Source organism: Ursus americanus, chromosome 22 (genome assembly GCF_024610735.1).
Source record: "Ursus americanus isolate L20-20 chromosome 22, mUrsAme1.1.p, whole genome shotgun sequence".
In the NCBI taxonomy this organism is placed as follows: Eukaryota; Metazoa; Chordata; class Mammalia; order Carnivora; family Ursidae; genus Ursus; species Ursus americanus.
In genome coordinates, this window is record NC_142148.1 from 24578111 (window position 1) to 24605820 (window position 27710).

General features: G+C 49.6%; 1 protein-coding gene across 2 annotated transcripts; it reads left to right on the forward strand.

Moving 5' to 3' along the window:
- Positions 1 to 229: 229 nt before the first annotated feature.
- Positions 230 to 26469, forward strand: SNTA1 (syntrophin alpha 1). Of its 2 annotated transcripts, none has more exons than XM_045806774.2 (8): positions 230 to 678; positions 3776 to 3961; positions 19084 to 19288; positions 21485 to 21692; positions 21835 to 21965; positions 24664 to 24850; positions 25583 to 25770; positions 25855 to 26469. In XM_045806774.2, the coding sequence occupies exons 1-8, from the start codon at positions 369 to 371 to the stop codon at positions 25931 to 25933; spliced, it is 1494 nt and encodes a 497-aa protein (XP_045662730.2). In that variant the 5' UTR covers positions 230 to 368; the 3' UTR covers positions 25934 to 26469. The 2 variants fall into 2 exon arrangements, with proteins under 2 accessions (XP_045662730.2, XP_045662720.1); XM_045806764.2 differs by having other exon boundaries at positions 231 to 678; positions 24664 to 24860.
- Positions 26470 to 27710: the final 1241 nt, after the last annotated feature.

The window sequence follows — 27710 nt, forward strand, 5'->3', positions numbered from 1 at the left end:
CGATACGAAGCCCCGCCCCCTTATGGCCCCGCCCAGCTCCGTACTTAGCCGCATCACTCCTTACCTCTTGACCCTTACCCCCTACCTCCTACTCCCTACGTCCGCAACCCCCAAGTAGTCCCACACTGCATCCTTCAGGTCCTGGGCGCAGCCGCGTCCTACCCTCAGTTTGCCTGCGTCCCCGCCCCTCGCCGTAGCCACACCCCCTGGACAGCCCCGCCCCCGAGGCTCCACCCCCAGCGGCCGGGGGTAGGGTAGCGGCTGGCCCAGTTGGGCCCCCGCTGCCCTCTGCCCTGGGCGCTCGGTCGGAGCGGGCCGGGCACTGCGGGGCAGAGCGAGCGCGGCGGCCCGGGGGCTCGGAGGCGAAGATGGCGTCAGGCAGGCGCTCCCCGCGCACCGGGCTGCTGGAACTGCGCGCCGGGGCTGGCTCGGGGGCTGGCGGCGAGCGGTGGCAGCGGGTGCTGCTCAGTCTCGCGGAGGACGCTCTGACCGTGAGCCCAGCCGACGGCGAGCTCGGCCCGGAGCCCGGCGCCCCGCGGGAGCAGGAGCCCGCGCAGCTCAACGGCGCCGCCGAACCTGGCGCGGCGCCCCCGCAGCTGCCCGAGGCTCTGCTGCTCCAGCGGCGCCGCGTGACGGTGCGCAAGGCCGATGCCGGCGGGCTGGGCATCAGCATCAAAGGTGGGCGCGGGGGCCCCGAGGGCACGGGGGTCGCGGTGTCTGTGGGGCCGCCGAGGGCGCAGGGGTAGCGGAGGCTGGCAGCCTACGGAGGACGTGGAGTTGGAGGACTACTGTCTGGAGCCAAGGAGGGTGTCTGAGGGGTCAGAGGGAACGAGGACACTGGGAGCACCAAGGTTGGAGGGGTTTCGGGAGTCGGAGGCCTCACTCCGAAGGCACAGGTGGAGCGGGTTTGGGTGCACCAAGGACAGGTGGGTGGGGAGTTCTGTGCGGAGGCATAGAGATGTCGGGGTTGCACGGACATCAAGGGCAAGAGGGGCCTTAAGAGAGCAAAGGATGGAGAAAGGGGATTGAGGCCTGGGAAAGCTACTAGGCACGGAGGAAGAAGTCCCTGAGACAAAACCAAGGTGGAGGGGAGGGGTAAGATCTAGAGTTGGGAGCACAGGTTTGGAGACTTGGGTAGAGGCACGCTGGGCTCACAGCTAGGGGTCCAGAAAGGACCTAGAAGTCTGAGGATCCAGGATCCTGTGTACCTAGGCGGAGAGTCCTGGGCTTGAGTTTCCTGATCTGGCCATCATCACCTTGCGCATAATTGAGAGGAGTGGACATAGAGTTGTTACGCCTCTCTGAGAAATCTCAGCCCCCAATACTGAGAACTTTCTTTAGGATGCAACCAGACTGTGTTTGAGTCCTGGATCTGTGTGAACTTAGACAAGTCACTTCCCATCTCTGGACTTCAGTTTCCTCACTGTATAATGAGGCTAATGATAGAGTTGTAACTTTTCTGTGAGAACAGGAGTCTGAGGTACTCACCCTGCCAGCACACAGTAGGTGCCTAGTTAATTATTGCTGTTAGATGAGAGGAAAAATGGAGGCCAAGAGAGACTCCCAAAGCAACTTACCATAGTGCTTAAAATCCCACGATTCTCCCAGCAGCTAGGTTCACCATTCCTACCCATCTGCTTCTCGGGGTGCTATCTGCCTTGGGAAAGGGTGTCAGCTCTGTATCACCTTGGATATACACTGTTCTCTCTCCCTGGTGCTGGGTCTATTCATTGGTGTCTCCAGACCCTTGGGCCTGGGTGAGAGGGTGGGGATGGCTACCCCTGTGTGCTGAATGCTGTGCCTGGTACTCTAGGCTTATGGTCCATTTCATCCAGGCAACAAGTGGTAAAAACTGGGGGGCATAATCTCTATTTTGCAGGTGGAGAAACTGAGGTTCAGAAAAGTAAAACAATTTTCCCAAGCTCAAACAGTGAATGACAGTGCTGGGATTTGAACCTCAATGATCAGGCCTTAAGAGAATGCCCAGGGGATTTGGTTCTTCCCCATGGAAGGGCACATTCCCAGGCAGCCGACCAAAGGAATCTAAAATGGAGAAATGGGGAAGACAGAGAGTGGACACCAATCTTGTCCCTAAACTCCATAATGGAAGAGGGCAACAGATCAATCCAAAAATTTTACACTCAATGTGTTAAAGCCGAAAGGAGCTTAGAGTTAATACAGAGTTCCATTTTACAGACGGACAAGCTGAGACTTGGAGAGGAGCACAGACTTTCCAAGGTCACATAAAGTTGCTCCTTAGCTCCATACTTCCAGGTGGGAGTGAAGGTACTTTTAGGAGGGGTCAGGGGAAGTACCAGCTCCATTCAGTTCTTCCTGGATGGAGCCTGGGCTCTTGTTGCCATGGTGACCTCCCTCTGAGGGTCCTGCCCAGCCTGAGGCAGCCTGGAATGATCATAGCTTCAAACCTTGAAGTCCCTAGTTTCTGGTGGAGGAGAGCAGATATAAATAGAAACGCATTCCTAGGGGCGCCTAGGTGGCTCAGTTGGTTAAGTGTCTGCCTTTTGGCTCAGGTCATGATCTGAGGGTCCTGGGATTGAGCCCTGCATCGAAACAGGGAGCCTGCTTCTCCCTCTCTCTCTGTCCCTCCCCCTGCTTGTGCTCTCTCTCTCTCTCTCTCTCCCTCCCTCTCTTTTCCTGTCAAATAAATAAATAAAATCTTAAAACACACACACACACACACACACACACACACACACACACACACACAAAACACAACCCATTCCTTTCTAGGCTTCAAATCCTGTGCAGTGCAGTGAGTAAACTGTTGGGCCTGCGTGGGGGCCAGGAGAGGCGTTCCAGCCCGAGCCTTGCCACCAATTTGTTGTGTGACCTTGAAATAATGACCTTCTCTTTATGGGCCACTAGTTCCTCATCCTCAGTATTCTGGGATAGTATTCCGGTAATGTGATATCTGAGGGCCTGACTTACAGTCAACCATAGGGTTAAGAGTGTTGGTTCTGGAGCCAGGAGACCTAGGTTCAAATACTGCCTTGCTGCTACCAACAAGCTGTTTGACCTTGGGCAAGGGGCTTCTCTCCGCACTTCATTTTTCCTGAGAGGGAACTGAGCATGCATGTGTGATTGGGAGGTTGTGAAGATGCAGTGAGACAACACTGAAAGCAGTTAGCACGGCGCTTGGCACTTGGTATGTGAAACTAATGTGAACTATTATGACTATTTCATATTTTAAAAGGATATTCAAGAGTTTAGCAATAAAGCAATTCAATAAGATGTATTAGCTTTAGCTTTTTTTTTTTTTTTTTTTTTTTTTTTTGTATCAGAGATGTAATTTGGATAGGCTTTTGAAATCTAGACTTTAAGGCCTTGGTGTCCTGGATTGTAAAACTTTCCGATTGCTAAAGAGATCCTTGGGGGAACATAGCAATAACTGGTTTCTGTCTTTATTCCAGATTAAGGGGTATCAGTGGGTTCCTCCATTGTAGGAAAATGGCTTAAAATACAAAATATTTAAGAAAAAGCTATTGAAGCACTTGTAAGTTACTCAAACATGGGTGAACACCCAAAGCATTTAGCCAAAGATCCAGTGACCGACCTCCATTATGAACTTAGAACATGATTCGTTAGTGTTCGAAGACTCTAAGACTCATTTCTGAGATCCTCTTTACTCTCATCCCCGCTTTCCTGGCACTGGGCTGGGCACCGAGGTAGGCCTTCAGAAGTAATTTTGCCTTCATAGGACTCTCAAGCACTGGAGTGTCTGCCTCAGTTTCTTCCTCTTTCTGTGCCTGTGCAGGGGGCCGTGAGAACAAGATGCCTATTCTCATTTCCAAGATCTTCAAGGGCCTGGCAGCTGACCAGACCGAGGCCCTCTTCGTGGGGGATGCCATCTTGTCTGTGAATGGGGAAGACCTCTCCTCTGCTACCCATGATGAGGCGGTGCAGGTCCTGAAGAAGACAGGCAAAGAGGTGGTGCTAGAGGGTAAGCACTGGGGACCAAGGGTGTTCAATTCTTTCCTGCTTCCCCCAGGCCTCAAATGGCCTCAGCCCAGCAGTGGGGGCTGGGAGGTGGGCAGGGCTGAAAACAGAAACAGAACTTGGGGACCTGCTTTGACACAGAATGGGGTGGTAGTGGGAGAGCTGGTGCAGAGTTAGACAGACCTAGTTTTCATTTCCTCCCTCCCATTCATGAGCTCTGTAGACTTGGACAAGTCATTTCATTTCCCTGAGCTTTAGTTTCCTCATCTGTAAAACAGGGATGTCACTTCTGTCTTACTGGGTTGTGTGATCAGGACAAAAGGTACATGGCAGGATCTGCCACCCAGCGAGTGAATCGGGGGGAAGAGAGGGGCAGGGAGGAACTGGGGAAGGGGTGGCTAATATTCTCTCTTGAGGAAACTGGAGAGCTCTGAGCTCCAGGGACCCTGAAACCCCTAAGACCCATCCTCCTTTGGGAGAAGACATAAAGACTTTGGGCTTTATGTTGCAGAACATCAGATCCTTCCAGCAAGGATCAGAGAGGAGTTTTGGAGGGGGACCTTGGTGGTTCCCCTCCACTATCCTCGCACTGTGTGGTCTTGGATGACACCTTTGTCTTCTCTGGCCCTCGGTTTCCCCATCGGTTGTGATAAGCCTCTTGCTGTGGCTGTCCCATATCTGCCTTTTGCCATCTCTCCCAGGAGGTTTCTGCTTTGCTCAGCCCTTTCTTCAAACTCCCCTCTGTCAATTCCGGAAGCTGTGGGGGCCTGAGGAATGTGTGTTTGGCTCTTGGCCCAGAACAGGCACAGGGAGATGGCGGGGGCTGACGGAGAATGCCACGGCTAGCAGAGCTGCTGAGCTGAGCCCCAGGCCTGCGTCCTGATAGATTGCCTTTGTTTCCCCCAAACAGGTCTCCAAAAGGCCACAGAAACAAACAGCCTCTGGGTGATCTTTGCCATGCTTGTGGCCCTGACCTCGGGTCTCTCTCAGTTTTGTTTTATTCTTACATTTTCGGTGTATGTATTTAAGTGTCTCTGGTGCATCTTTTACGTATATACTTAAAAAAAAGTCAGCTCTGTGGTATTGGTCCTTGAAGCTTAAGTATAACAGTCATATTTTAATAGCAAAGTTAAATAAGATCACTCATAAGTGATATAGATCTAAGAGACTCGCCCTACCCTATGCCTCATTACTTTGATATTTATAGCCAGTAATGCAGTTGAAACTCATCGAAATGTCATTTTTGGTTGACTTGAGATCTTTTAGTTTCTGCTTGAAAGTTTAATCTGTAGGTGGTAAGATTCTTCTGTAGACACATTTCTAATCCACACCGAGGTCCCCTCACCCTCTTGTCTTTAGGTTGAGAACGTCTATCTGGGTTCTCAGCATGGGTCATTCTGAGAAGATAGCATCTTTGAGCATTGGAAGCTCGAGGCTTCTCTTGGCTTCAGGAGCTAACACCCGAGCCTTCTGCATCATTCTGGTACTCCATTCCTTCCTTACTAAGCCAAGAAACATTTATGTACCTACTATGTACCTGGTGTGCAGAGCATTGGGTCAGAAGCAAAATCAGACCCAGGCCCTCTTCTGAAGGAGCTCACCATCTGGTGGAAGACACAAAACATAAACACTGTCTCGTTCATACAAACTATTTAAAAATCAGTTTCTAAAATCTGTCTGCCCTGTGATGAATCTCTGGCCTTGGGTAAGACCCTTGCCTTCTCTGGCCCTCAGTTTCCCTATCGGTTGGAATTAGACTAGATCAGAGATGACCAATAGCTTTCATTTTGAGTGTCATCTTCCCAGGTGGCTACTGGGAGGCACATATTTGGAAGGATTGGGAAGTCTTGTCTGGGGTCAGCAGAGAGGAGCTGGAAGTGATTAGCAATGTCTGTCATGGATACAGTAGGGATGAGAAGTAACGTGTACCGTTCCAGGATAGAGGGTCTCTAGCTGTCATATTTTCTGAGACTTTTCCCGGGGTAAGATCTTTCCTTGGCAAACCTTGTCCCAGGTCTCCAGCTGGAGCCTGGCCCATCTCTTGCCCAAAATAGGATGTGGCACATAGTAGGCACTCAATAAACATTAGTAACTGTCCTCCTCCCATTACATTTATTTAGAATTGGTATTATTTCCTCCTGAAATGTTTGGTAGCATTCTCCAAGGAAGCCATCTTTGTAGAAAGGTTTTTAACTGCAGTTCTAGTGTTCTTAATAGGGCAATTTCGATGATCTATTTTTTCTTAAGGGAGCTTCACTGGTTAATGTCTTTTAAAGAATTTGTCCATTTCATTTAAGTTAACAAATTTATTTTATTATAAATTTGACAACGAAAGATTTGACAAATGAAATAAATTTGTTTATAATCTTCCCATATTTACTCCTCCCTTCTGGATGAGAATGAGAGTGCTCTCTGCTTTCTTTTTCCTCCTCCCTTTATATTGCTCTGCTCAGTGGTTTTGAGGGGAATCTCGGTGTAATGAGGGGACAGCTGAGCAAAACTACCAGATTATGGATATGTCATAGGTGCTGATTTGGGGTCTGTCCAGGGATCAGAGGAGGCAGTGGTTACTTCTCTCTGGATAGTCAGGAAAGACTTCCTGGAAGTGGGGATGCTGGCACTTTATGAGCAATAAGCAGATGTGGGTATGGGGTGGGGGAAGGGCATTCCAGGCAGCCAAGCTGTGTGAGCAAGACCGCAGGGGGGTGAAACGACTTGACTTAGCTGGGGAACTGCCTGGGAACTAATTAGCTATATCTGAGCCGAGGGTGTGAGGGAATAGAGAAAGAGGAGGCTATCCAGACTGAGAGCCTTTAGGGCCTTGAATGCCAGGCTAAAGGCATTTGGACTTCCTCTGGAGGGAAACAGAGCCATTGAAGGGGGGTTCAGCAGGAGCACCACCTGGGCACATCTGGGTTTTAGCAGCATCAGTCTGGTTTGGAGGGAGGCAGAAATAGATGCAGAATGGCAGCAAGGAAGCTGGGACCATGAGCAGGAAGGAGATGGTGGTGGTTTGACCTAAGCAGGATTGGATAGGAGGAAGAGTCTGGAGATGTGGCTTTCTTTTTTTTTTTTTTTTCTTTTTAAGATTTTATTTATTTATTTGACAGAGAGAGAGATAGCCAACGAGGAAGGGAACACAAGCAGGGGGAGTGGGAGAGGAAGAAGCAGGCTCCCAGCAGAGCAGGAAGCCCGATGCGGGGCTCGATCCCAGGACCCTGGGATCACGTCCTGAGCCGAAGGCAGACGCTTAATGACTAAGCCACCCAGGTGCCCCTGGAGATGTGGCTTTCTTGTTACTTTTTTCTAGCTTTTTCTTAGCTGAAGTCTCTTTTGAGCTACTGTCCTAGCCCAGCAGGCTTGTGGAACGATCATTCCACCCAAGGCAGCAAAGGGGCGGGGGCCAGGCATTGGGTTCAAGAGTCTTTGAATTGCAGAAGTGACCTGAGAAGCGCGGAGGATTTGAGGGAGCTAGGATGCTGGGACGTGGTTGGTCCTTGAGATTATGGGGGAGCTTGTGGAAAAGGTAAGGGTCTGGCAGCTTCACCAGTCTGGACTCAGGGCTCCTGAGACGCTTTCTGGGCCTCGGTTCTGCCTTGGAGCCCAATTACTAGCCACATGGTTCAAAACTTCCTGATCCCCATCCCACTTCTTCTTCTTTTTTTTTTTTTTTAAGATTTATTTATTTATTCGACAGAGAGAGAGACAGCCAGCGAGAGAGGGAACACAAGCAGGGGGAGTGGGAGAGGAAGAAGCAGGCTCATAGCAGAAGAGCCTGATGTGGGGCTCGATCCCATAACGCCGGGATCACGCCCTGAGCCGAAGGCAGACGCTTAACCGCTGTGCCACCCAGGCGCCCCTCCCCATCCCACTTCTGAGGCCACCTCCAAGGGACCATGGAAAGATGGCCTGTCCTTTGGATGTGAACCTGGCAGGGCAGCTGGGCATCTTTCCTGATGCCTGGGGCTCAGTGGGTACAGAGCCCCCTGAGAGCATCCTAGAAGGACAGATGTCACTAGCTAACTCTGGGTGCCAGCCCTACTTCCCTGGCCTAAGTCAGGGGTTCAGCTGGGCCTCATTAACCCCAGCCTGCCTTCTAGACCCTTTTCTCTGCTAGGTCAGGGGTTTGCACAAATGTTTTTAGCTTGTTCTCAGCCACAGGGATGTGTTTGTGATCGGAGTCTGGGCCCAAGCTGGCAGCCAACACGCCTCTGTCTGCTGCTTAGAGAGGCCCATTGTGTGCACAGACCTGGAGCCAGGGCTAGCCTGGCCCTTAGAGACCAGGCCTGGGGGAAAAGGGAGAGACAGCCAAATGCTATCCACCCCCTCCACACCCGTTGTGGCTGGCAAGACAGGGACAACAGAGAGCCTGTGATGCCTAAAAAAAATAATACTAAAGGACAGGGGCACCTGGCTGGCTCAGTTGATAGAGCATGACACTCTTTTTTTTTTTTTTTTTTTAAGATTTTATTTATTTGAGAGGGAGAGAGAGAGAGCGCGAGAACAAGCCGGGGAGAGAGGAAGAGGGAGAGGAGGAGGGAGAGGGAGAGGCAGGCAGGGAGCCCAACGTGGGGCTTGATCCCAGGACCCTGGGATCATGACCTGAGCTGAAGGCAGACACCTGACCGACTGAGCCAGTCAGGCACCCCATCACACCTTTTTTTTTTTTAAGATTTATTTATGTATTTGAGAGAGAGAGAGAGAGAGGAGGGGTGTGAGTGGGGGGAAGGCAGAAGGGGAGGAAGAGAGAGTCTTTTTTTTTAATAAAAGATTTATTTATTTATTTGAAAGAGAGACAGAGAGAGAGAGATTGATCATGAGCAGGGGGGAAAGGTAGAGAGAGAAGCAGGCTCCCCACTGAGCAGGGAGCCCGATGTGGGACTCGATCCCAGGACCCCAGTATCATGACCCAAGCTGAAAGCAGATGTCCCACTGACTGAGCCACCCAGGACCCGGGAGAGTCTTAAGCAGTCTCCATGCTGAGCCTGGAGCCTGAGGTGGGGCTCGATCTCACAACTCACAACTGAGATCATGACCCGAGCCCAAACCAAGGTCTGATGCTTAACTGACTGAGCCGTCCAGGTGCCCCATGCATGTAACTCTTGATCTTGGGGTTGTGAGCTTGACCCTTGCTTGAGTGTAGAAATTACTTAAAAATAAAATCTTTTTTTTTTAAAGATTTTATTTATTTATTTGACAGAGAGAGAGGCAGCGAGAGAGGGAACACAAGCAGGGGGAGTGGAAGAGAGAGAAGCACGCTTCCCACTGAGCAGGGAGCCCAATGTGGGGCTCGATCCCAGAACACTAGGATCACGCCCTGAGCCGAAGGCAGACGCTTAACGACTGAGCCACCCAGGCGCCCCACTTAAAAATAAGATCTTTAAAAAATACTACTACTACTACTAAAGAATAGTAAAAATACATCCCACATAAAGTTCAAACTTTTTAAAGATAACAGCCATAGAGTAGCATGTCCGTAAATATTCATGATTAAAGGTAGTATAGTGTGGGGCGCCTGGCTTGCTCAGTCGGTTGCGCATCTGACTCTTGGTTTTGACTCAGGTCATGATCTCAGGGTTCTGGGATCGAGCCCTGTGTCAGGCTCTGCACTCAGCACGGTCAGCTTGTGAATTCTCTCTTTTCCTCTCCCTCTGCTCCTCCCCCTTCTTCCTCCCCCCAGCTCTAAACTAAATAAATAAATCTTTAAAAAAAGACAGCATAGAGTGATAGCAATTAAGTAATCCCCATTTTACAGATAAGGTCACCAAGGTTCGTTGAGAATAAATAACTTTCTTCAGGTCATATGACTAATAAATTGACAGAATTCAAACTGAGGTCTGTCTGGTTGCAGAGGCCACTATTTCTTCAGTCTTGGGTAATACCTACCTTGCATGGTTATCTGTGAGATGAGAAACTAAAACACCCCAAGGCCAGTGCTCATAGTAGGTACTCGATTATTTAGTTTTTTTGCTCTAAGGTTGGGACAGTGCATTTGAAGTGCATAGCACAGTCTTTTGCACGTAAGCGTTCAGTGAATGTCAGCCTCTCTCATCTTTATGTCAGCAGCAGGCTGCCGCGTTGTTTCCTCCAGTGAACTCGAAGGTCTTTCAGGGCAGGAGTCGTGTGCGGTCTGTCTCAGAGCCCCACGCCTGGCACTGAGCCCAGCGGCATACATTAGCTCTTGGTCAGTAGGGATTTGTCCCGGGGGTACATCTCTGACCCTTTCTACTTTACCTGAACCTTGTCAATTGCGGTTGGCTTTCCTAAATGTTTAAGATGGGGCTCAAAGCTCAAGCCGGGCTTGTTGAAGTCCTGAGAGTATCCATGATGAGTCCTTGGAACTCCTGCCGGCTCCTCCCCTGGGAGATGGGCGCTGCCAGGTGTCCTGCCCAAAATCTGGCTTAATGTATCACTACTGTCAAAAGACGGATTAAGTCCTGGATCCAGGTAATATGAAGCCACCCTGCTTGGCTTAGCGAAGTGCTGTTGATCCCCTGAGGCACCCGAGGGACTTCTGAATGAGGCCCCCATCCAGTCCTCCCACGGCCACAAAGACCTGTTGTTGTAATCACTGTTCTCAAGGAAACATTTATTTGGCCACACACACACACACACACATACACAGCCATACACATGCTTACATGTTAAGGCCATGTGACTGCCTGTAGATAAAACTTGGCTTAATCTAGGCCTGGCCTGTTCCCTGGATCTTGATTAAAATGCCTGTGGTCTCTGGAGACAGGTTCTGGCCTCAATTAGCTGTGTGAGCCTGGCTGCTGATGGTGGTGGAGGAAATTACGATGATAATGATCGTGATGATAGTGTCTGCTGTTTATTGAGCACCTACAGTATGCTAGGCACTGTGCTCGGTGCCTTCCATATGTTTTCTCACTGAATCCTCAAAACCGCCTCTGTGAATTAGGCTTGTTATTCATCCCATTGTGCAGATGACAACACTGAAACTCAGAGAGGTGATGCTGTTTTCCCAGGGTCATACAGTGGCACAGATGGAATTTGAGCTCAGATCTGTCAGATGTAAAAACTCGAGTTCTTAAACATTTCTGATGTGCTACAAGTCATATCACCCCTGTGAGACTGTTTATTCAATGTATTCAACTGTTACATAAGGATCATGTCATTGAATTGTTACGATTGGGTGAAGATGTGTTTGTGAGAGTCAAGCTTGGTGCTTGGTCTATGGTGGGCTCTCAGTAAGTGCGAATTTCTCCCAGGACTAAGGTCCTGGAGCCCTTTGCATCGAGGCGATGAGAGCTCCATCTCTGGATCCTGTCTTACATTTGGAATGTGTATATATATATATGGTTTAAATTCAATTTAGTTAACACACAGTGTATCATTAGTTTCAGAGGTAGAATTTAGTGATTCATCAGTTGCATGTTAACGCCCATGCGGTGGTATATTTTTGAAAGCAAAGTTGATTTTAAAAATAATGTAATAAGTAATATACACCTATAAAAAAAACCCGGGAGAATGTAAAGCAATTATCATCTTTTTTTTTGAAGATTTTATTAATTATTTGAGAGAGAGAGTGCACAAGTGGGGTGGAGGGAAGGGCAAAGGGAAGGGGAGAAGCAGGCTCCCCACCGAGCATGGGGCCCAATATGGGGTTCCATCCCACGATCCCGAGATCATGACCTGAGTCAAAGACAGACACTTAGCCAACTGAGCCACCCAGGAGTCCCAAGCAATTATCTTCTTGTAGAGACAACCACAGTTGATATTTTCACACTTTCAGAAAGTTTCCATATTTGTTTCTATCATTTCACAAGTTGAGGACATATTTCCAACTCAGTACATGTAGCTCTGTCTCGTTCTTGTTAGTGGTTGTATAATATCCCCTTATTGGGACTCACGTATTCATTTAACAGGTATTTACTGAACCCCTGCCCTGTGCCAGGATTTGATGTTGGCACCATGGACATAGCCATGAACAAGACTGAGTGGTCTGCCAGTCAGGGAGCTCACATCTTATATTTCGCCGCCCCTACTCATGGACATTCAAGTTGTTCTTAGCCTTTTGCACCATAGACAATGGCACTGTGAGCCCTCTGTGCACTTGTGAGCCTTTATCTGCAGCTGGGTTCCTGCAAAGTGTATTGTTAGGTCAAAGGGTTCACTTGCCTTTAGGATCTTGAGGGATGGTGTCCCCTATACTGCACAAGGGTGTAGTAAGGTGAGACTGTTATACCCCAGAGTGTGGCAATGCAGGCTCTGTTGGTCAGGCCTGATGCAGGGCCTGCCAAGGGCTGGGAACTATTTATAACCCAGCCTTGTGAGACCAGCAGAACCTTAAAGGTCGCCCCTTCCAGAGCCTGTTAGACTCCTACATTCTCTCCATACCATCCATGACAGGCAGGTGGGCAGCCTGGACTTGAATCTTCACAGTACCTTACTAAGAGAGCCAGCGCATCAGTGCTCATCATATAGGCAAGAAAAACGAGGCTCACATTTGCCAAAGCCAGGTGGCAGGTGACAGGGCCTGGATTGAAATCTTTGCCTATCACTGCTTCCTGTGCCTATCCCTTAGACAGTCACACTAAGAACAGCGGCAGAAATAATAACCACACTGCAGTTTACTGAAGACTTAGTGTATGCTGGGCAGGGCAAAGTGCTTTATAGGTATTGAGTCTCAGTACCCTGAGAAATGGATATATTTTACTCCCATTATAAAGATGAAGAAACTGAGGTGCCTGGGTGGCTCAGTTGGTTAAGCGGCCCACTCTTGATTTCAGCTCAGATCATGATCTCAGGGCTCTGTGCTCAGCTCAGGGTCTGCTTGAGATTCTCTCTCTCCTCCCCCTCTGCCCCTCCCTCCTCTCCCTGCTTGCATCTGGTCTCTCTCTCTCTCATTCTCTCTAAATAAATAAAATAAAATAAAATAAAATAAAATAAAATAAAATAAAATAAAATAAAATAAAATAAAATCTTTACAGATGAAGAAACAGAGGGTCATAGAAGTCAAGTCACTTGTCCAAGGTCACAGAGTAAAGAAGTTATACCCAAATCTGCCTCACTCCAGAGCCTACCTTCAGTGTTTTCTCTCCAGGATGAGAAGCCCCAGGCCTGTCTATATTCATTCATTGTACAAATTTCATACTTACCGATTACCCGGTACTATATGTCAGTACTATACTAGATGCTGGGATACCCTAGTGAATAAGAAAACAGGTCCCTGCTCTCATGGAACTGACATTTTGGCTGGAGGAGAGACGCTCTAGCCTAGTAGACAATTGGATAGACCATGTAATTTTGGGCGGGGGCAAGTAAGTGACCACCCACTGAACAGACAAGGAACAGCCTGAGCTTAGAGAACAGGCTTCAGTCAAGACTCAAAGCCAGGACATTCAGTCACAAACATTTATTGAGCACTGGGTTAAGTGCTGGGGATACTGTGTTGAGCTAAAACAGATGTATCCCCTTCTCTGTGCAGTACATATGTTCCCTCCCAGTTATACTGGGCCTAGGTGAATTGTCCTGCCTATCTCAGGTCCTTGTGTTTCTGGTGGAATCTATTTCCTGGATCCTTGGGGCCAAGGCTGGGTGCTGTCTCTTCTTGGCAGAGCTGTGGGGGAACAGGGGACTCTGGAAGGGGCAGGGTGTCCTACGTTTGTGTGTCTTAGCTTCCCTGAGGAGGAAGGATCCATGTGTTACTGCTTCACCATGCTCCTGGGTCGGGGGCTTGGCTGGGGAGGGTGTGGATACCAGCTGGACTTATCTTTGGAGCCTCAAGAATGCTGACCACAGGGCCATCAGCCCTCAGGCCACTGCCTTTGGCTAGCCCCACCCTGCCTGGGCGGGTGACTCAGACTGAAATCAGAGCAGAGAGGAGGCCTCAGAGCTGGGCTATTTATGGCCACACTCTGGGGCCCCCTGAACCCCACCCCCACTCTGGGACAAGCCAATTGTTTTGTGAAACCCAAGCCCTGTTTTGGGCACTGGCTGGTGTGCTGACCATTTATAGTATGTTTCTGTGGGAAAGGAGAAGGAGGACCCAGTTCTGGGATGGCCTGGGTGAGCAGGGGCTCTAAGTAGTTTCTCCGGCTTCAAAGTTCACAAATGTTCATTAGCTGAGCGTGTAGCGTAGGAGATCCCTGCTGGATTCTGGGGACACAGGGATGAGTCAGATGAGGTCCCTGCCCGCACAGTGTTCCCAGCCTGGTGGGGGACACAGACTCCCACACAGACACATAGAGGAGTGGGGTCTGGGGGACTGCAGAAGTGATGGGCGTAGCGGATCCAGAGTGGGCATCTGGGAGGGCTTCCTCGAGGGGTGATGGGACTGGCCTGGGCTGTGGCACCTTCTCCCTCCTGAATGAACCTGTCCTGTCCTGGCATTCATTTCTCCATGTACAGAACACTGACTCTGGCTTCAAATCAAGTCCAGTTTCTGTCCTCTAGGAGCTCCCCTTTTGGTGAGAGAGCCCCAGCACACGAAATCACAGCCGAGTTCTAAGAAGGGCAGGGGCGGCTGGTGGGTAAGAAACTCGTATTTCTTGAGTCCCTTACCTCTGCCACATATTTTACATCATCTTATTTATTCTAACATCTCTCTGAGGAAGACATTGTTATTCCTCTTTTATCAACTTGCAGAATGAGGCCCAGACAGGTGAATTTCCTTGTCTGTGGTCACGCAGCTAGACAGCGCTGGAGCTGGAATGCAAATCCAAGAGTGCCTGTCTCTTAACTACATACTGAGGCTCCTGGGTGGCTCCGTTGGTTGCGTCTGACTCTTGATTTCTGCTCAGGTCATGATCTCAGGGTCGTGAGATTGAGCCCTGTGTCAGGCTCCACGCTCAGTGCAGAGTTGGCCTGAGATTCTGTCTCCCTCTCCTTCTGCCCCTCCCCCACTCAAGCACACGTACGTGCGCACACACATTCACTCGCTCTCTCTCTCTCAAATAAATAAATAAATAAAATAAAAATAAACTGTAGGGTGCCTGGGTAGCTCAGTCTTTAAGTGTCTGCCTTTGGCTCAGGTCATGATCTCAGGGTGCTATGATCGAGCCCCACATTGAGCTCCCAGCTCAGTGGAGAGCCTGCTTCTCCCTCTCCCTCTGCTGCTCCCCCTGCTTGTGCTCTCTCTCTCTCCGTCTCTGTCAAATAAATAAATAAATAAATAAATAAATAAATAAATAAATAAAATCTTAAAAAAGACTATATACTAAGGGCATTCTGTGCAGAGGGAACTCCATTTTCAAAGGTGTGTAAGTTTGGAAATGCATACAGCTTCTGAGAGCTCTGAAGAGGCCAGGATGATTAAACTAGAGGGTGAGATTAGGGATGTAGCAGGAGGTGAAGCCAGAGAATTAGACAGGGCTCAGGTCCTGGAGAGGCTTGGATTTTTTTTAAACTTTTATTTATTTATTTGAGAGAGAGAGTGCACATGAATGAGAGAGCACAAGCAGGGGGAATAGCAGAGGGAGAGGGAGAAGCAGGCTCCCCGGTAAGCAGGGAACCCGATGTGGGGCTTGATCCCAGGACCGTAGGATCGTGACCTGGGCCAAAGGCAGATGCTTAACCGACTGAGCCACCCAGGCCCAGGTGCCCCGAGCCTTGGATTTTGATGAAAGGTGCAGGGGAGCCATAGCAGAACTTTGTGCAGGGGAGGAGTGTGGCTAGTGACAGCAGGGGGATGTATCAGTTGTATCCCCCCTCCCCATACAGGGTGGGAGGTGGGGAGGCTGTATTAATCAGGATGCTTTTGTCTCCAAGTAACAGGAACTCAGTTCAAAGGGGTTTAGACATGGAAGGAAATGAGTTTTCTCCCAGAATACCTAAAAGCAGCGTGATTACAGGGTAGATTAATTTAAGGCCTCACCATCCTCAGTGTGTGGACCCCAGTCCTTGTGCTCAAAAAGTGACTATCATTGCTCTAGAACCAACTCCCCTCCCAGCAACTTGTAAAGGCTAGAGAGAGGAGAGAAAGGGAAGGCAGTGTGCTTTCCCTCACTTCTTGTTGCCCAGAATTGTATACTTTGCCCCTTGCTAAACCAATCACAAGCAAGAGGGATGGAATGATCATGATTAGCTTTGACCAGTCATGATTTTCTTCCTTGTTTGGGGAGAAGCCCAACCTGTAGGGCTCAGGATTCTGTTAGCAAAGAGAAAAGGGGGGAATGGCTTGGCTGTCAGTTAGGCTGTGATGTGTCCCACCTCCACTGGCCCTTGAGACATAATCCAATAGTCAGTCCTGGGATTAGTCATTGCTGTAATGATGAGGATGAGTCATTGAGTCATTTTTAGTCCTAGTTCCTAAACTTCAGACCTAGGCTTAATTCTTTCAAGAAAACCTGCTCTTGTTTTCAACTTAATTGCTCTTCCAACCCTAGTAGGGTTTGTGACTCCCTGTTGCTTTCACTGCTGTTTGCTTTGGGTCCTGTTTGAGCCTGAGGGACAGTGTCCTGTGATAGAAATAGCTTCTTATCTGGCTTTTCCAGGGAGCTGGGCCAGTACTGCTTCCTCACCCCTTCTTGGCTCGTCTGCTCACAGGCAGAGCATACTGGCGAGGTTCTGACTGCAGAAGTTGGATGGTTAGCAAGCCAGATGGCCATGAGGGCATGATAGTTGAGGGAAGAGAGGGGGAGGCTGCCCAAGGACTAGCAGGCATAGGCACCCCTTAGTAGTGCAACAGGGGGGAAAGCCTAGCTTGGGGAAGAGAGACCAGTACTTGGGCAAGTCTTTTAACTACTTTGATGTACACACTGCCTTCCCACTAGCTGATTTTAGGGATGAGGAGACTGCTGCTCATCAGAATTGGGAACAGTCCAGATGCCAGGGCAAATGTGATTGATTTATGATGTCTTCCATGAGCAAGGGATAACGAAGTGGTAGCTTAAGTGCATATGTTTACCATCCCAGTCCTACCTAAGGCCAGTCCAATACCTGGCACACAGTAAGTACTCAGGAAAACTGACTTGTTTCTGAATCTCTACTCCTATCAGATCAACCTTGTCATCATATTGCCTTTTCCTTCTAGCTGCCATTGTTAGTGAGATCTTCCTTTTTTTTTTTTTTTAAGATTTTATTTATTTATTTGACAGAGAGAGAGACAGCCAGCGAGAGAGGGAACACAAACAGGGGGAGTGGGAGAGGAAGAAGCTGGCTCCCAGTGGAGCAGGGAGCCTGATGTGGGGCTCGATCCCAGAGCCCTGGGATCAGGCCTTGAGCCGAAGGCAGACGCTTAATGACTGAGCCACCCAGGCAACCCAGATCTTCCTTTTCTAAAAAGGCATGCATCCAGGCCCCAATCAAGACTGTTTTGGCTGCAAATATCATAACTCCTGTTGGGACGGCAGTTCGACTTTCTAGAGGACGAGTATCAGAAACTGGAGCATTAGCAGGCGATTGGCAGGGCCTTCCCTCTGTCTCTCAGCATGCGTCTCCACTAGTTCTCTTTACAGACCAGCTTTCTCTTCTCTGTCCCCACAGAAGAAGGTGGTTGCCCCCATAGCATTCATGTGCGTTCGAGAGACCAGTCTCGACTCTCTCCCCGTCTCAATTTGGGTAGCCTAGTGTGGGTCAGGTGTTCACCTTGATCTAGCTAGCATAGCCAGAAGGGCAGGATCACATGTCAGAACATGAATTTATGGGTCAGTTGGGCAGAGAAGTAGATCTGTGCTGTTATTCTAGAATTCTGTTGTCCAGTGTAGTCACCACTAGCTCCAAGTGACTATTTGAATTTAATCTTTAATTAATTAACATTAAATAAAAATAAAAATTCAGTTCCTCATTTATACTAGCCACATTTCAAGTGCTCCATGGCCACATGTGGCTAGTGGCTACTGTTGGACAGTGTATATATGGAACATTTACATAAGCACAGAAAACTCTGTTGGACAATGCTATTCTAGAAGGTGTTTACTATACTTACTCAATGATGTTTGTTTGGTCAGAGCTAAGAACACCTATATTGGTTAGGGTACTAGGTACTGTAGCAAGAGACCCATAAAATACTGTGGCTTTAATATAATAGAAGTCCCGGGGTGCCTGGGTGGCTCAATCGGTTGAAGATCTGACTCTTAGTTTCGGTTCAGGTCGTGATCTCAGTGTCCTGGGATGATCGAGCCCCTCATAGGGCTCCGCCCTCAGTGCAGAGTCTTCTTATCCCTCTCCCTCCCCTTCTGTTCCTCTCCTGCTTGAGTGCTCTCTCTCTCAAATAAATAAATAAAAATATATTTATAAATGTATATTTATAATATAATTATTAATAAAATATTTATAAATATAAAATATTTATTATTATATATACATATAATATCTATATAATATCTATAGAAGTTGTTGTTTTCTTAGGTAATGGTCCAAGTCTGACATGGCATCTCCAAAGTGTCACCATCCATTTATTTCTGTTTTGTTGGTCAGCCTTCCTTAGACTGTGGCTGATGTCCTCATGGTCAAGATGGTGCTTCACAGGTCTGTGTTCCAGCCAGCTCAACCCTGTCAGGGGAAAAGAGGAAAGGAAAGGCATGCATCTTTCTTTAATAGGCAGAAGTTGGCAGCAACACATATCCCTTCTGCTCTCATCCTACTGGCCAGACTTGGTCATATAAGCACTTGTAACTGTAAGGGAGCCTGGAAAAGGAAGTCTCAAGATTGAAGGCTATCACTATACTGGAGGACTATTGGCAGCCACTCGGTCCCATGGGACTAGCTCATTCCACGTCTCCTCTTTGCAGATGAGAAGGCTGAAGAAAGAGAGGCAAACAATGGGCCAGTGGAAGAGCAGTCATATCTCCTGACTCCCGTCTCAGTGCTCTTTCATTGCCTTGTTGTGGCTGTTGTCCATTCCCTTTAAGGTCCAAACACTTCTACTTACTTGGTTAGAACTTAGTCATGTGGCCACACCTAGCTGCAAAGGAGGCTGGGAAGTGTGGTTTTTCTTCCAGGCAGCATGGGCATGGGCCTATAAACCAGGGGCAACAGGAGAGCATGGATGTTGGCATGCATCCAGTGTTTTCTACCTCACTGCCCTGTCAGAGACTTTAACCTAGAGGAGGATAGTGATATGGGACATGAATTAAACTCTTATGAATTAGTGACAGTTGTAATGAGTGCTGCGTGGGAGCCCATGTCACAATAGTAACTGCTGACCTGTCCTTTGGCCAGTCAAGTACATGAAGGAGGTCTCACCATACTTCAAGAACTCTGCCAGCGGAACCTCGGTTGGCTGGGACTCGCCTCCTGCTTCACCCCTTCAGCGACAGCCACCTTCCCCTGGCCCCCCACCCCGGGACATCAGTGATGCCAAACACATGTCCTTGAAGATGGCGTATGTCTCAAGGAGGTGCACCCCCAGTGACTCGGAGCCCAGGTAAGTCTGGGGTGGGGAGCAACTCAGACAGATGTTAAGTGGTGGGGCCAAAGGAAAGATAGCCCTGTGTTGCAAGTGGCCAGCACCATGCCTGAACATAGTAGGGCATAAGAAATGTTTGCTGGATGGATGTGGCAGTGCAGTTAAGGGGATGATGGTATGCTTGGCTTCTCTCTTTTTCCTCTGAGCAGTTCACATCTGAGGAGGAGCTTGGTCTGTAGGAGAGCCCTGGGTTCTAGTCCTAGTTCTCCTTGAATTAGTCCCTTTTCCTCACTGACCTTTAGATTCCTCACCGGGAAATAAAGTTTCCAGACTCAGTCTCTTTTAACTCCGCTGAGGTTCTTAGATGTCTATAACATTCGTGTCAGGGCTGTGGAAAGTTACCATCCTTCACAAATGAGCAGCCCTTAACAGTTCACTGATGATAAGATTGGTAACAGCCAACATTATTGAGTGTTTACCGTGCACAATTTAACTCTCACAGCGACCCTAGGAGCAAAGTCCTGTTATTTCACCCCCGTTTTGTAGATGAGGACAGAGAGAGAAAGTAACCTGCCCAAGATCACACACCCAGGAAGGGATGGAACTTGCCTCCTTCCAGGTAGCCCTCTCTGCTTTAGAAACTGTAGATGCCTGAGTGACGGTGCTGGTTGAATGGTGCATGTTGATGAAGTGGGGTATGCAGTATCGGGGTGGTGTATACAGAGCATGAGCATAAAAGGCTTGTGCTGTGGGTCCTAGTCGCAGCTGAGGTTCAGGGCCAGGCGGATGCCCAACATTGGCCTGGAGGCTCAGCATCTGCTCTCCCAGCCCTACCAATGCCCCAGCCCCAGCCTGCCCCCATGAGGCAAGAACTGGTGATTGACGGGTCACTGTTGGATGAAGGTAAGGTAGTATTAGTCCTTCCAGAGACTTACGGAACATTAGGTTAATTGTGGCTCCCAGCCTGATCCCAGACATCACCTGAAGCCTGTGTGTACATGTATTTCTGTGTGTACAGGTGGAGTTGACATGTAAACGCAAGTGTTTGTGTGCAGATGTGAGCATTTGCATGAGTGTGGGTGTAGATCTGTGCATATGTGTTTGCATATGTTTATGTTAATATTCACATGTGTATATGGACGTAGGCACATGCTTGACCATGTGCACACGTGAAACACAGGTAGCTTGGATGTAATGCGGTTCCCTGTCAGCACGAAATATCCCCGTCAAAGGAACACAATCTGCTAACCAAAATATAATGAGAGATATTTCACACTTATTACTAAGTGTTAGGATTACGTCGGGCTGCAGGTATCAGAAACGCCAGTAAGCAATGGCTTAAATAAATGAGGGGCTTACTTTTCCACATGTTTAAGAAATGGTTCGGGGTCAGCTACTTAGGCTTTTATCACTACTCAGAGAATGCCCTTAATGAGTCAGGCTTCCAGCCTCTTCCTCTGCCAGCCCTAGCTGCAAGGGAGGCGGGAACTCGAGTATTTTGCTTCCTAGTTCTGCAGTAGAGGGAGGCAAAGGTGAAGGGGGTTGGAATAGGTATTGCGTGAGTCACCCTCCAGTCTCTGCCCCGCTTCATCTGTGACAGAAAGGGCGAAGAGGAGCACATCTTTAATGGTCCACATAACATTTAAATACCCTTTCCCTATCACTGCTCCTCTTGGTACCTCCCCGAAACCCTTCCCCCACACTTGTCCACATGGCTTTTTCCCTCTCTCCCTTCTCCCTTCTCCACTCCTTCAGCTCTTTTTATGTAGACTGACTTGGCCTCTCAGTTGTCGTGCTCTCCCCCTGCCCCCGCCACCATTAGTGTATTACTTTGGTCTTGTGCCACAAGGGAGAACCTGGGAGCTGGCTCAGCAGGAGAATCCTTCTCCTTAGAAACCAGGAGGAAAAAAACAAGATCATGAATCCTCCCATGTGTGGTAGGAGATTTTGGCTCCTACCACACATGTTTGCATATGTGTTTAATTTGTATGTATATGCCTATGTGTGTATGTGTCATAGTCTATTGTCCCTAGACCCCGTGAAGCCCCAGTTGTGGTTGGAGCCCCAGCCGTGAGCGTCGCTCCTGATTGTCTCATGGATACCCCCGTGGTTTCTCCTGGTTTTGCAGTGAATGGGGTTTTGGGCCAGATTGCAAGGTTGGGCAGCTGCAGCCTAGTAGACCGGTCCTCCTTTCCACTCTGTTTGTGCCTGCAGGTATTTGGAGATCCGTTCAGCAGATGGCCAAGACACCCTCTTCCTGAGGGCCAAGGATGAGGCTAGCGCAAAGTCGTGGGCAGCTGCTGTCCAGGCCCAGGTCAACGCTCTGATGCCTTGGGTCAAGGACGAGCTGCAGGCACTGCTGGCAGCCACCAGCGCAGCTGGGAGCCAGGACATCAAGCAGATCGGCTGGCTGACTGAGCAGGTGCCTGCTGACCCAGGCATCTGTCCCCCACCTTGACCCTTCCCCCGGAGCTAACCACATTCCCATGCACCATCCCACTCCACCCTGGCCCTCTGACCTCTCCCCTCCCTGCCCCACCTCACTGTTGCCTTGCCCCCTGCAGCTGCCCAGTGGGGGCACAGCACCCACCCTGGCCTTGCTGACCGAGAAGGAGCTGCTTCTGTACTGCCACCTACCCCAGACCCGTGAGGCTCTGAGCCAGCCAGCCCGTACTGCCCCACTCATTGCCACCAGGTATCCACAGGCAGGCAGGGGTGTCTGTCTCACCCAGAGGTTGGGGGGGGGTTTGATGCTCTCAGTGGGCCTCAGAAGTGGAAGATTCCAGCCTCATTCTGCCCTGAGTTATTTCCCAGGTGACCTGAAGCAAGTCTCTATGTTGTCGGGGCCTCAGTTTCTTTATCTGTAAAATGGGGGCTTGCAAGAGAAGGATGTGAGGTCCCACTAGTCACTCACTGATTGACACCTACTCTGCCCAAATGTGCAGCATGGTTCAGGGGACGGGGAGCTGATCCCAACAGTCTGCCCTCGGGGAGCACCCAGTCTGGTGGGGGAGGCTGATCTAGGAACAGCCTTCATAGCCCAGAGTTGTAGGAACCCCTTCACTCTGCCTGGCCTGTTGGGGGAGGCTTTAGCAGGATGTGCTACTGAGCTGGACTTTGACAGATGAGTAGAAGTTTGCTATTTAAGAAAGAGTGGAAGAGCATCTTATACAGAGAGAACAACATGGTCAAAGGTACAGAAGTATTAAGGGCTATAGGGTGTTCACAGAGCTCTGAGTGTGCTGTAAGCGGGGTGTAGACTCTCTACAGGAAATGGAGAGAAACGAGATGGGGAGTCAGCAGGGCCTGATCTTGCAGAACCTCTCCTGCATGGTTAAGGAATGCTAGTAGCTTTATCTTAAGAGTTGTGGCAGAGTGCAAGGGTTTTAGCAAGGGAGGTGACCTGGGTGTGTGTTGGTGTGTGTGTGTGTGTGTGTGTGTGTGTGTGTGTGTGTGTGTTAAGATTTTATATATTTATTTGACAGAGAGAGAGGCAGCGAGAGAGGGAACACAAGCAGGGGGAGTGGGAGAGGGGGAAGCAGGCTTCCCGCTGAGCAGGGAGCCTGATGTGGGGCTCGATCCCAGAATGCTAGGATCATGACCTGAGCCAAAGGCAGATGCTTAACGACTGAGCCACCCAGGCGCCCCTGTGTGTGTGTGTTTTTGAAAATTTTCTTAAATTAGTTTTTAAGCTTTTTAAAAAATTATTTTATTTTAATTTTTAAAGATTTTATTTATTTATGAGAGAGACAGAGAGCGCAAGAGAGAGCAGGACAGGGAGAAGGGCAGAGGGAGAGGGAGAAACAGACCCTTCCCCCCTGCACCCTGCTGAGCAGGGAGCCCTACACAGGGGCTGGATCCCAGGACCCTGAGATCATGACCTGAGTGGAAGGCAGATACTCAACTGACTGAACCACCCAGGTGCCTCTTTATTTATTTATTTTAGGGAGAGATTGAGAGCGAGCAGGGGGAGGGGCAGAAGGAGAGGGAGAAGGAGAGAGAGAATCCCAAGTAGACTCCCTGCTGAATGGGACCCCAAAGCCGGGCTTGATCTCGTGACCCCGAGATCATGACCTGAGCCGAACCCAAGAGTCGGATGCTTACCTGACTGAACCACGCAGGTGCCCCGACTTGGGTTGAGTTTTAGAAGAATCCTTGTGGCTGCCACGTGGAACATGCCCTGGAGGGGGCAGGATAGAAGCTGGGAGGCTGGTGCAGTCATGCAGGAGAGGTGGTGGAGGTGGGTGGAGGCAGCAGATGGAGAAGAAAGGCCGCATTTGCATGGGAAGACACATGGGTGGTAAAATTAACTGGGCTTAGTGCTTGCCAGATGGGGAGGGTGAGGGAGGTGTCCAGGATGAATGGATGAATGGGAGGTTTGGAGCTTGTGTCTGGGCGAGCAGTGGGACTAGGGGTGGGAGTGCAAAAGGGGGAGGCTGGAGCAAGATGCTGAGTTGAGTGCAAATTGTGTGGGCGACGGAGAGGGAGCTTGGATAGGAATCTTGGGAAATGGCAGGTTTATAGTTGTGGGCTGGAAAATGGGAAGTTAGGTGTCAGCAGCAGCTCTAGTGGGTAGCTGAAATTACGAGATAGAGTGTATGGAGTGGGGAGCAAAGGGGGCTAAGGCCAGAACTCTTGAGTCTGTTGCCCAGAGAGGGGGAGTAAGCTGCCCAAGATTACACAGCAAGTGGGAATCAAACTGAGTGCCTGGGTCCTTGCTACTCATGTCTCTTCCTCTGGATGGGGCTCCGGCCCATGGGTCAGAAGCCAGCTGTCTACCAGGAATAAGCAGGTCATGGAGTGCCAAACTAATCACGTGACTCATCAGTTCAGGTCACAGATGTTAATTAAACACCTACTACATGCCAGGCATTGCTTTAATTGCTGAGACTAGAGTGGTGAACAAACCAGACAAAAATTTGTATTCTAGATGATATTCTAGCGAAAAAGGCAATCAAAAACCGAGCGAAACAAATAAAGAATAAGCATAATGTGTCATGTGAAAAGGAAGGCTAGTGAGTGCCAGGGGTGCTATTTTAGAGGGAGATCAGGGAAGGCTTCTCAGAGGAGAAGCAAAGAGCTGAAGGAAAGGAGGGAGTGAGCTATGCAGGCCATCAGGGAAGAGTGCACTTGACAGAGGGAACAGCATTTGCAGATGCGCTGAGGCAAGAATGTGCTCGGTGAGTTTGAAGACGCTAGTATGACTGGAGCTGAGGAAGCAAGCGGGAGGGTGGCAGGGGGTGGGCTCCTGTGAGTCAGTCAGGGCCCAGCTGGAAGTCCTGTTCACTGATGAGGTAAAGGAGTCACAGGGTCCCTTCCCAGGTCACCACCCCCTTGGCCTATTTCCGCACTGTCTGCGACCTCACACTTAGCCCTGTCCCCCCTGCCCCTAGGCTGGTGCACTCAGGCCCCTCCAAGGGTTCGGTGCCCTACGATGCAGAGCTCTCTTTTGCCCTGCGCACGGGCACACGTCATGGTGTGGACACTCACCTGTTCAGCGTGGAGTCGCCGCGGGAGCTGGCCACCTGGACCCGCCAGCTGGTGGATGGCTGTCACCGGGCTGCTGAGGGTGTGCAAGAGGTGTCTACAGGTGGGCTGGGTGGACTGGGGAGTGCCCCTCTGGTAATGACCCTCTCACCCCCAGAGGCATTCAAACTGCCTTCTCTAGGGTGCTTCAGGAAAGGGATATAAAGTGGGCTTTGGGATCCCTAAGAGCTCTCTCTTTTGGATGTGCAGGTCACCAATAGGTAGTAAGGCCTTTTCCCTGGGTTTTCTTGCCCTGGCTTTGTGATTCCACTGGGGAGGATGTGAGAGATGGGTCTTGGAGTATGGTTACCAGATAAAATATAGGACCCCTACTTAAATGTGAATTTCAGATAAACAACGAATATTTTTTTAGTGTAAGTATGTCCAAATAATCCATTGTTTATCCGAAATTCACATTTAACTGGGTAATTCTATGGGTCTCTAAGGTCTCCAAGGGCCATGATTGGTGGGTCTACTGATACCTTTATAGGAAGTGAGGGAGTGGGCCTTCTGAACATGGCAGAGTTTAAGCTTTCCCTTTCCACTTTTGGTATTGCTGGAAGTGGGACTAGAAGTGGGGTATCGTTTCTCTAAGCGCCCATTTTTCTGTATTTGAGGGTGGGGGCAACTCGATACCGGGTGAATGTACAGATGGCATACCAGGCAGTGAGCTTCCCATCCCGAGTGGTATTCAAGCCCCATTTGTGGCATTGCTGGTGAGGGTCGGAAGCAGGGCTTATGGTCTCTGAGGTTCCAGCTGTGCCTGTGCCCGTGTGCCCCCCGCAGCCTGCACATGGAATGGCCGTCCCTGCAACCTCTCTGTGCACATCGACAAGGGCTTTACACTGTGGGCGGCGGAGCCCGGTGCGGCCCGAGCCGTGCTACTTCGACAGCCCTTTGAGAAGCTGCAGATGTCCTCGGATGATGGTGCCAGCCTCCTCTTCCTGGACTTCGGGGGTGCTGAAGGAGAGATTGTGAGTGGAGGGGGCGGGGGGCTATGTTGTCCTGGAGGCCAGACTGGATGGGGCTCCTGACCCTTCTCTCCATCCACCCTGCAGCAGCTGGACCTGCATTCGTGCCCCAAAACCATGGTCTTCATCATCCACTCCTTCCTCTCAGCCAAAGTCACCCGCCTAGGGCTTTTGGCCTAGAGGTCACCGGATGCACTCGCCCTGAAGAGAGGGTGTCTGCCACATGGCCTGACCTGGCCTCCGCTGACTGCCTGCTCACCACTGGGCTGAGGGAAGGGAGCGGAAAGGAATAAGAGTGCAGAGTCCCAGCCTCTAAGGGAGGCTGGGATAGTCTTGGGACTGGGACCCAGACTCAGGACACAGTGGATCCTGCCTGTGATGGGGTAACCTCCCAGCTGCCCCACCATTTCCCCACCAGTGCCTTTTGCAGAGAGATATTTTGTGTACACAAAAGCCATTCCGAGCCTGGGACCTGCCCCTGTGGGGATCCTGACCCCAGACAACAACTGCCAGGCCTCCTAGAGGCCCCTAAGCCACCCCCAGAGGCCTCATCTGATGCTGGAGTTCCCTGGGGTCCATGGCAAGAGAAAGAGGAGGAACCTTTCTGTTCATTTCTCCCCTCAGCTCCACCACCTGGGGCATCGGTTTTTCTCTTCATCCTCTCCTCCTTCCTCTTGGATAAATAAACAGCCTGTGAGCACATAGGCAGCCTGGCCTAGTGTTTGTGGTTTGTGCCTTGGCCTCTGGACTCGATGGCCCCCATAGTCCCAAGATGGACCAGACCCAGGATTGGGGCTCTTTTCCAGGAGAAGAGCAGACCTTTAACCACAGGGCCATAAAGAAAGTGTATTTGTTGTCTGTTGTTGTGTGACAAATTACCCCACATCTAACAGTTTAAAACAAGGAATGTTTATTATTTTTCAGGTTCTGTGGATCAGGAATATGTGAGAGGCTAAGCTGGGATGTTGTAGACTCAGGGTTTTTTATGAGGTTGCAATCAAGGGTTTGGCTGGGGCTGCACTCATCTGAAAGCTCAACTGGGGCTAGAGGCTCTATTTCCAATATTGCTCACTCGTTGGCTGTTGGCAGGAAGCCTGTGTTCCTTACCATGTGGGCCTAACTGTAGGGGCTGCTTGAGTGCGCTTGTGACAAGGCAGCTGGCTTCCCCCAGAGGGAGTGACACAGAAGAGAGAGCCAAGAGGAATCCACAATGCCTCTTATGACCCAGTCTTGGATATCTCCTGCTGTCAGTTCTGCTTTATTCTGTTCATTAGAAGTGAGTCACTAAGCCAGCTGACACTCAAGGGGAGGGGAATTAGGCTCCATTTATTGAGGAAAGGAATGTCAGAGAATTTGTGGACCTATTTAAAAACCATCATAGAGAGCTTCATTTTCGAGCAGGAGATAGGACACTTGGAACATGATTTGTGGAATGTTCTTCAGAAGCTCTAATGTGCTGGCTGGGTGCTGGCTGCGTGTGAGTATGCCACATTTATAACTCTCTACTTGCTTGCATTGTCCAGAAAATCCGTGACAACAGTAATGAGAGCTTATAACTGGAGAGTGCTTGCTCTCTGCCAGGCACTCTGCATACATGGGCTCTTCACCCCACACCTATGATCTCCATTTCACAGGTGCAGAAACTGGGGCTCAGAGAGGGAAAGTGACATGCTTAAAGTCACACAGCTCTGAGATATCTGAGCTTGAACTCAAACCAGGTCTTTCTCGCTTCAGAGCCATGTGCACCTTGGAGACGTCCTGGCCCTGCTCTATACATTAGAAATATAATGTGAACCACGTGTGTAATTAAACATTTTCTAGTAGCCACACTTGAAAAAGTAAAAAGGTGAGAATAATTTTATTTTATTTTTTAAAAGTTTTTATTTATTTATTTGAGAGACAGAGAGAGATAATGAGAGAAAGAGCATGAGTAGTGGGGGTGG

Coding starts and splice junctions, on each gene's coding strand:
- SNTA1 (XM_045806764.2), top strand. CDS start 369: ATGGCGTCAGGCAGGCGCTCCCCGCGCACCGGGCTGCTGGAACTGCGC. Junction 21,693..21,834: donor TCGGCTGGCTGACTGAGCAG/GTGCCTGCTGAC, acceptor TGCCCCCTGCAG/CTGCCCAGTGGGGGCACAGC. Junction 24,861..25,582: donor TGTGCAAGAGGTGTCTACAG/GTGGGCTGGGTG, acceptor TGCCCCCCGCAG/CCTGCACATGGAATGGCCGT.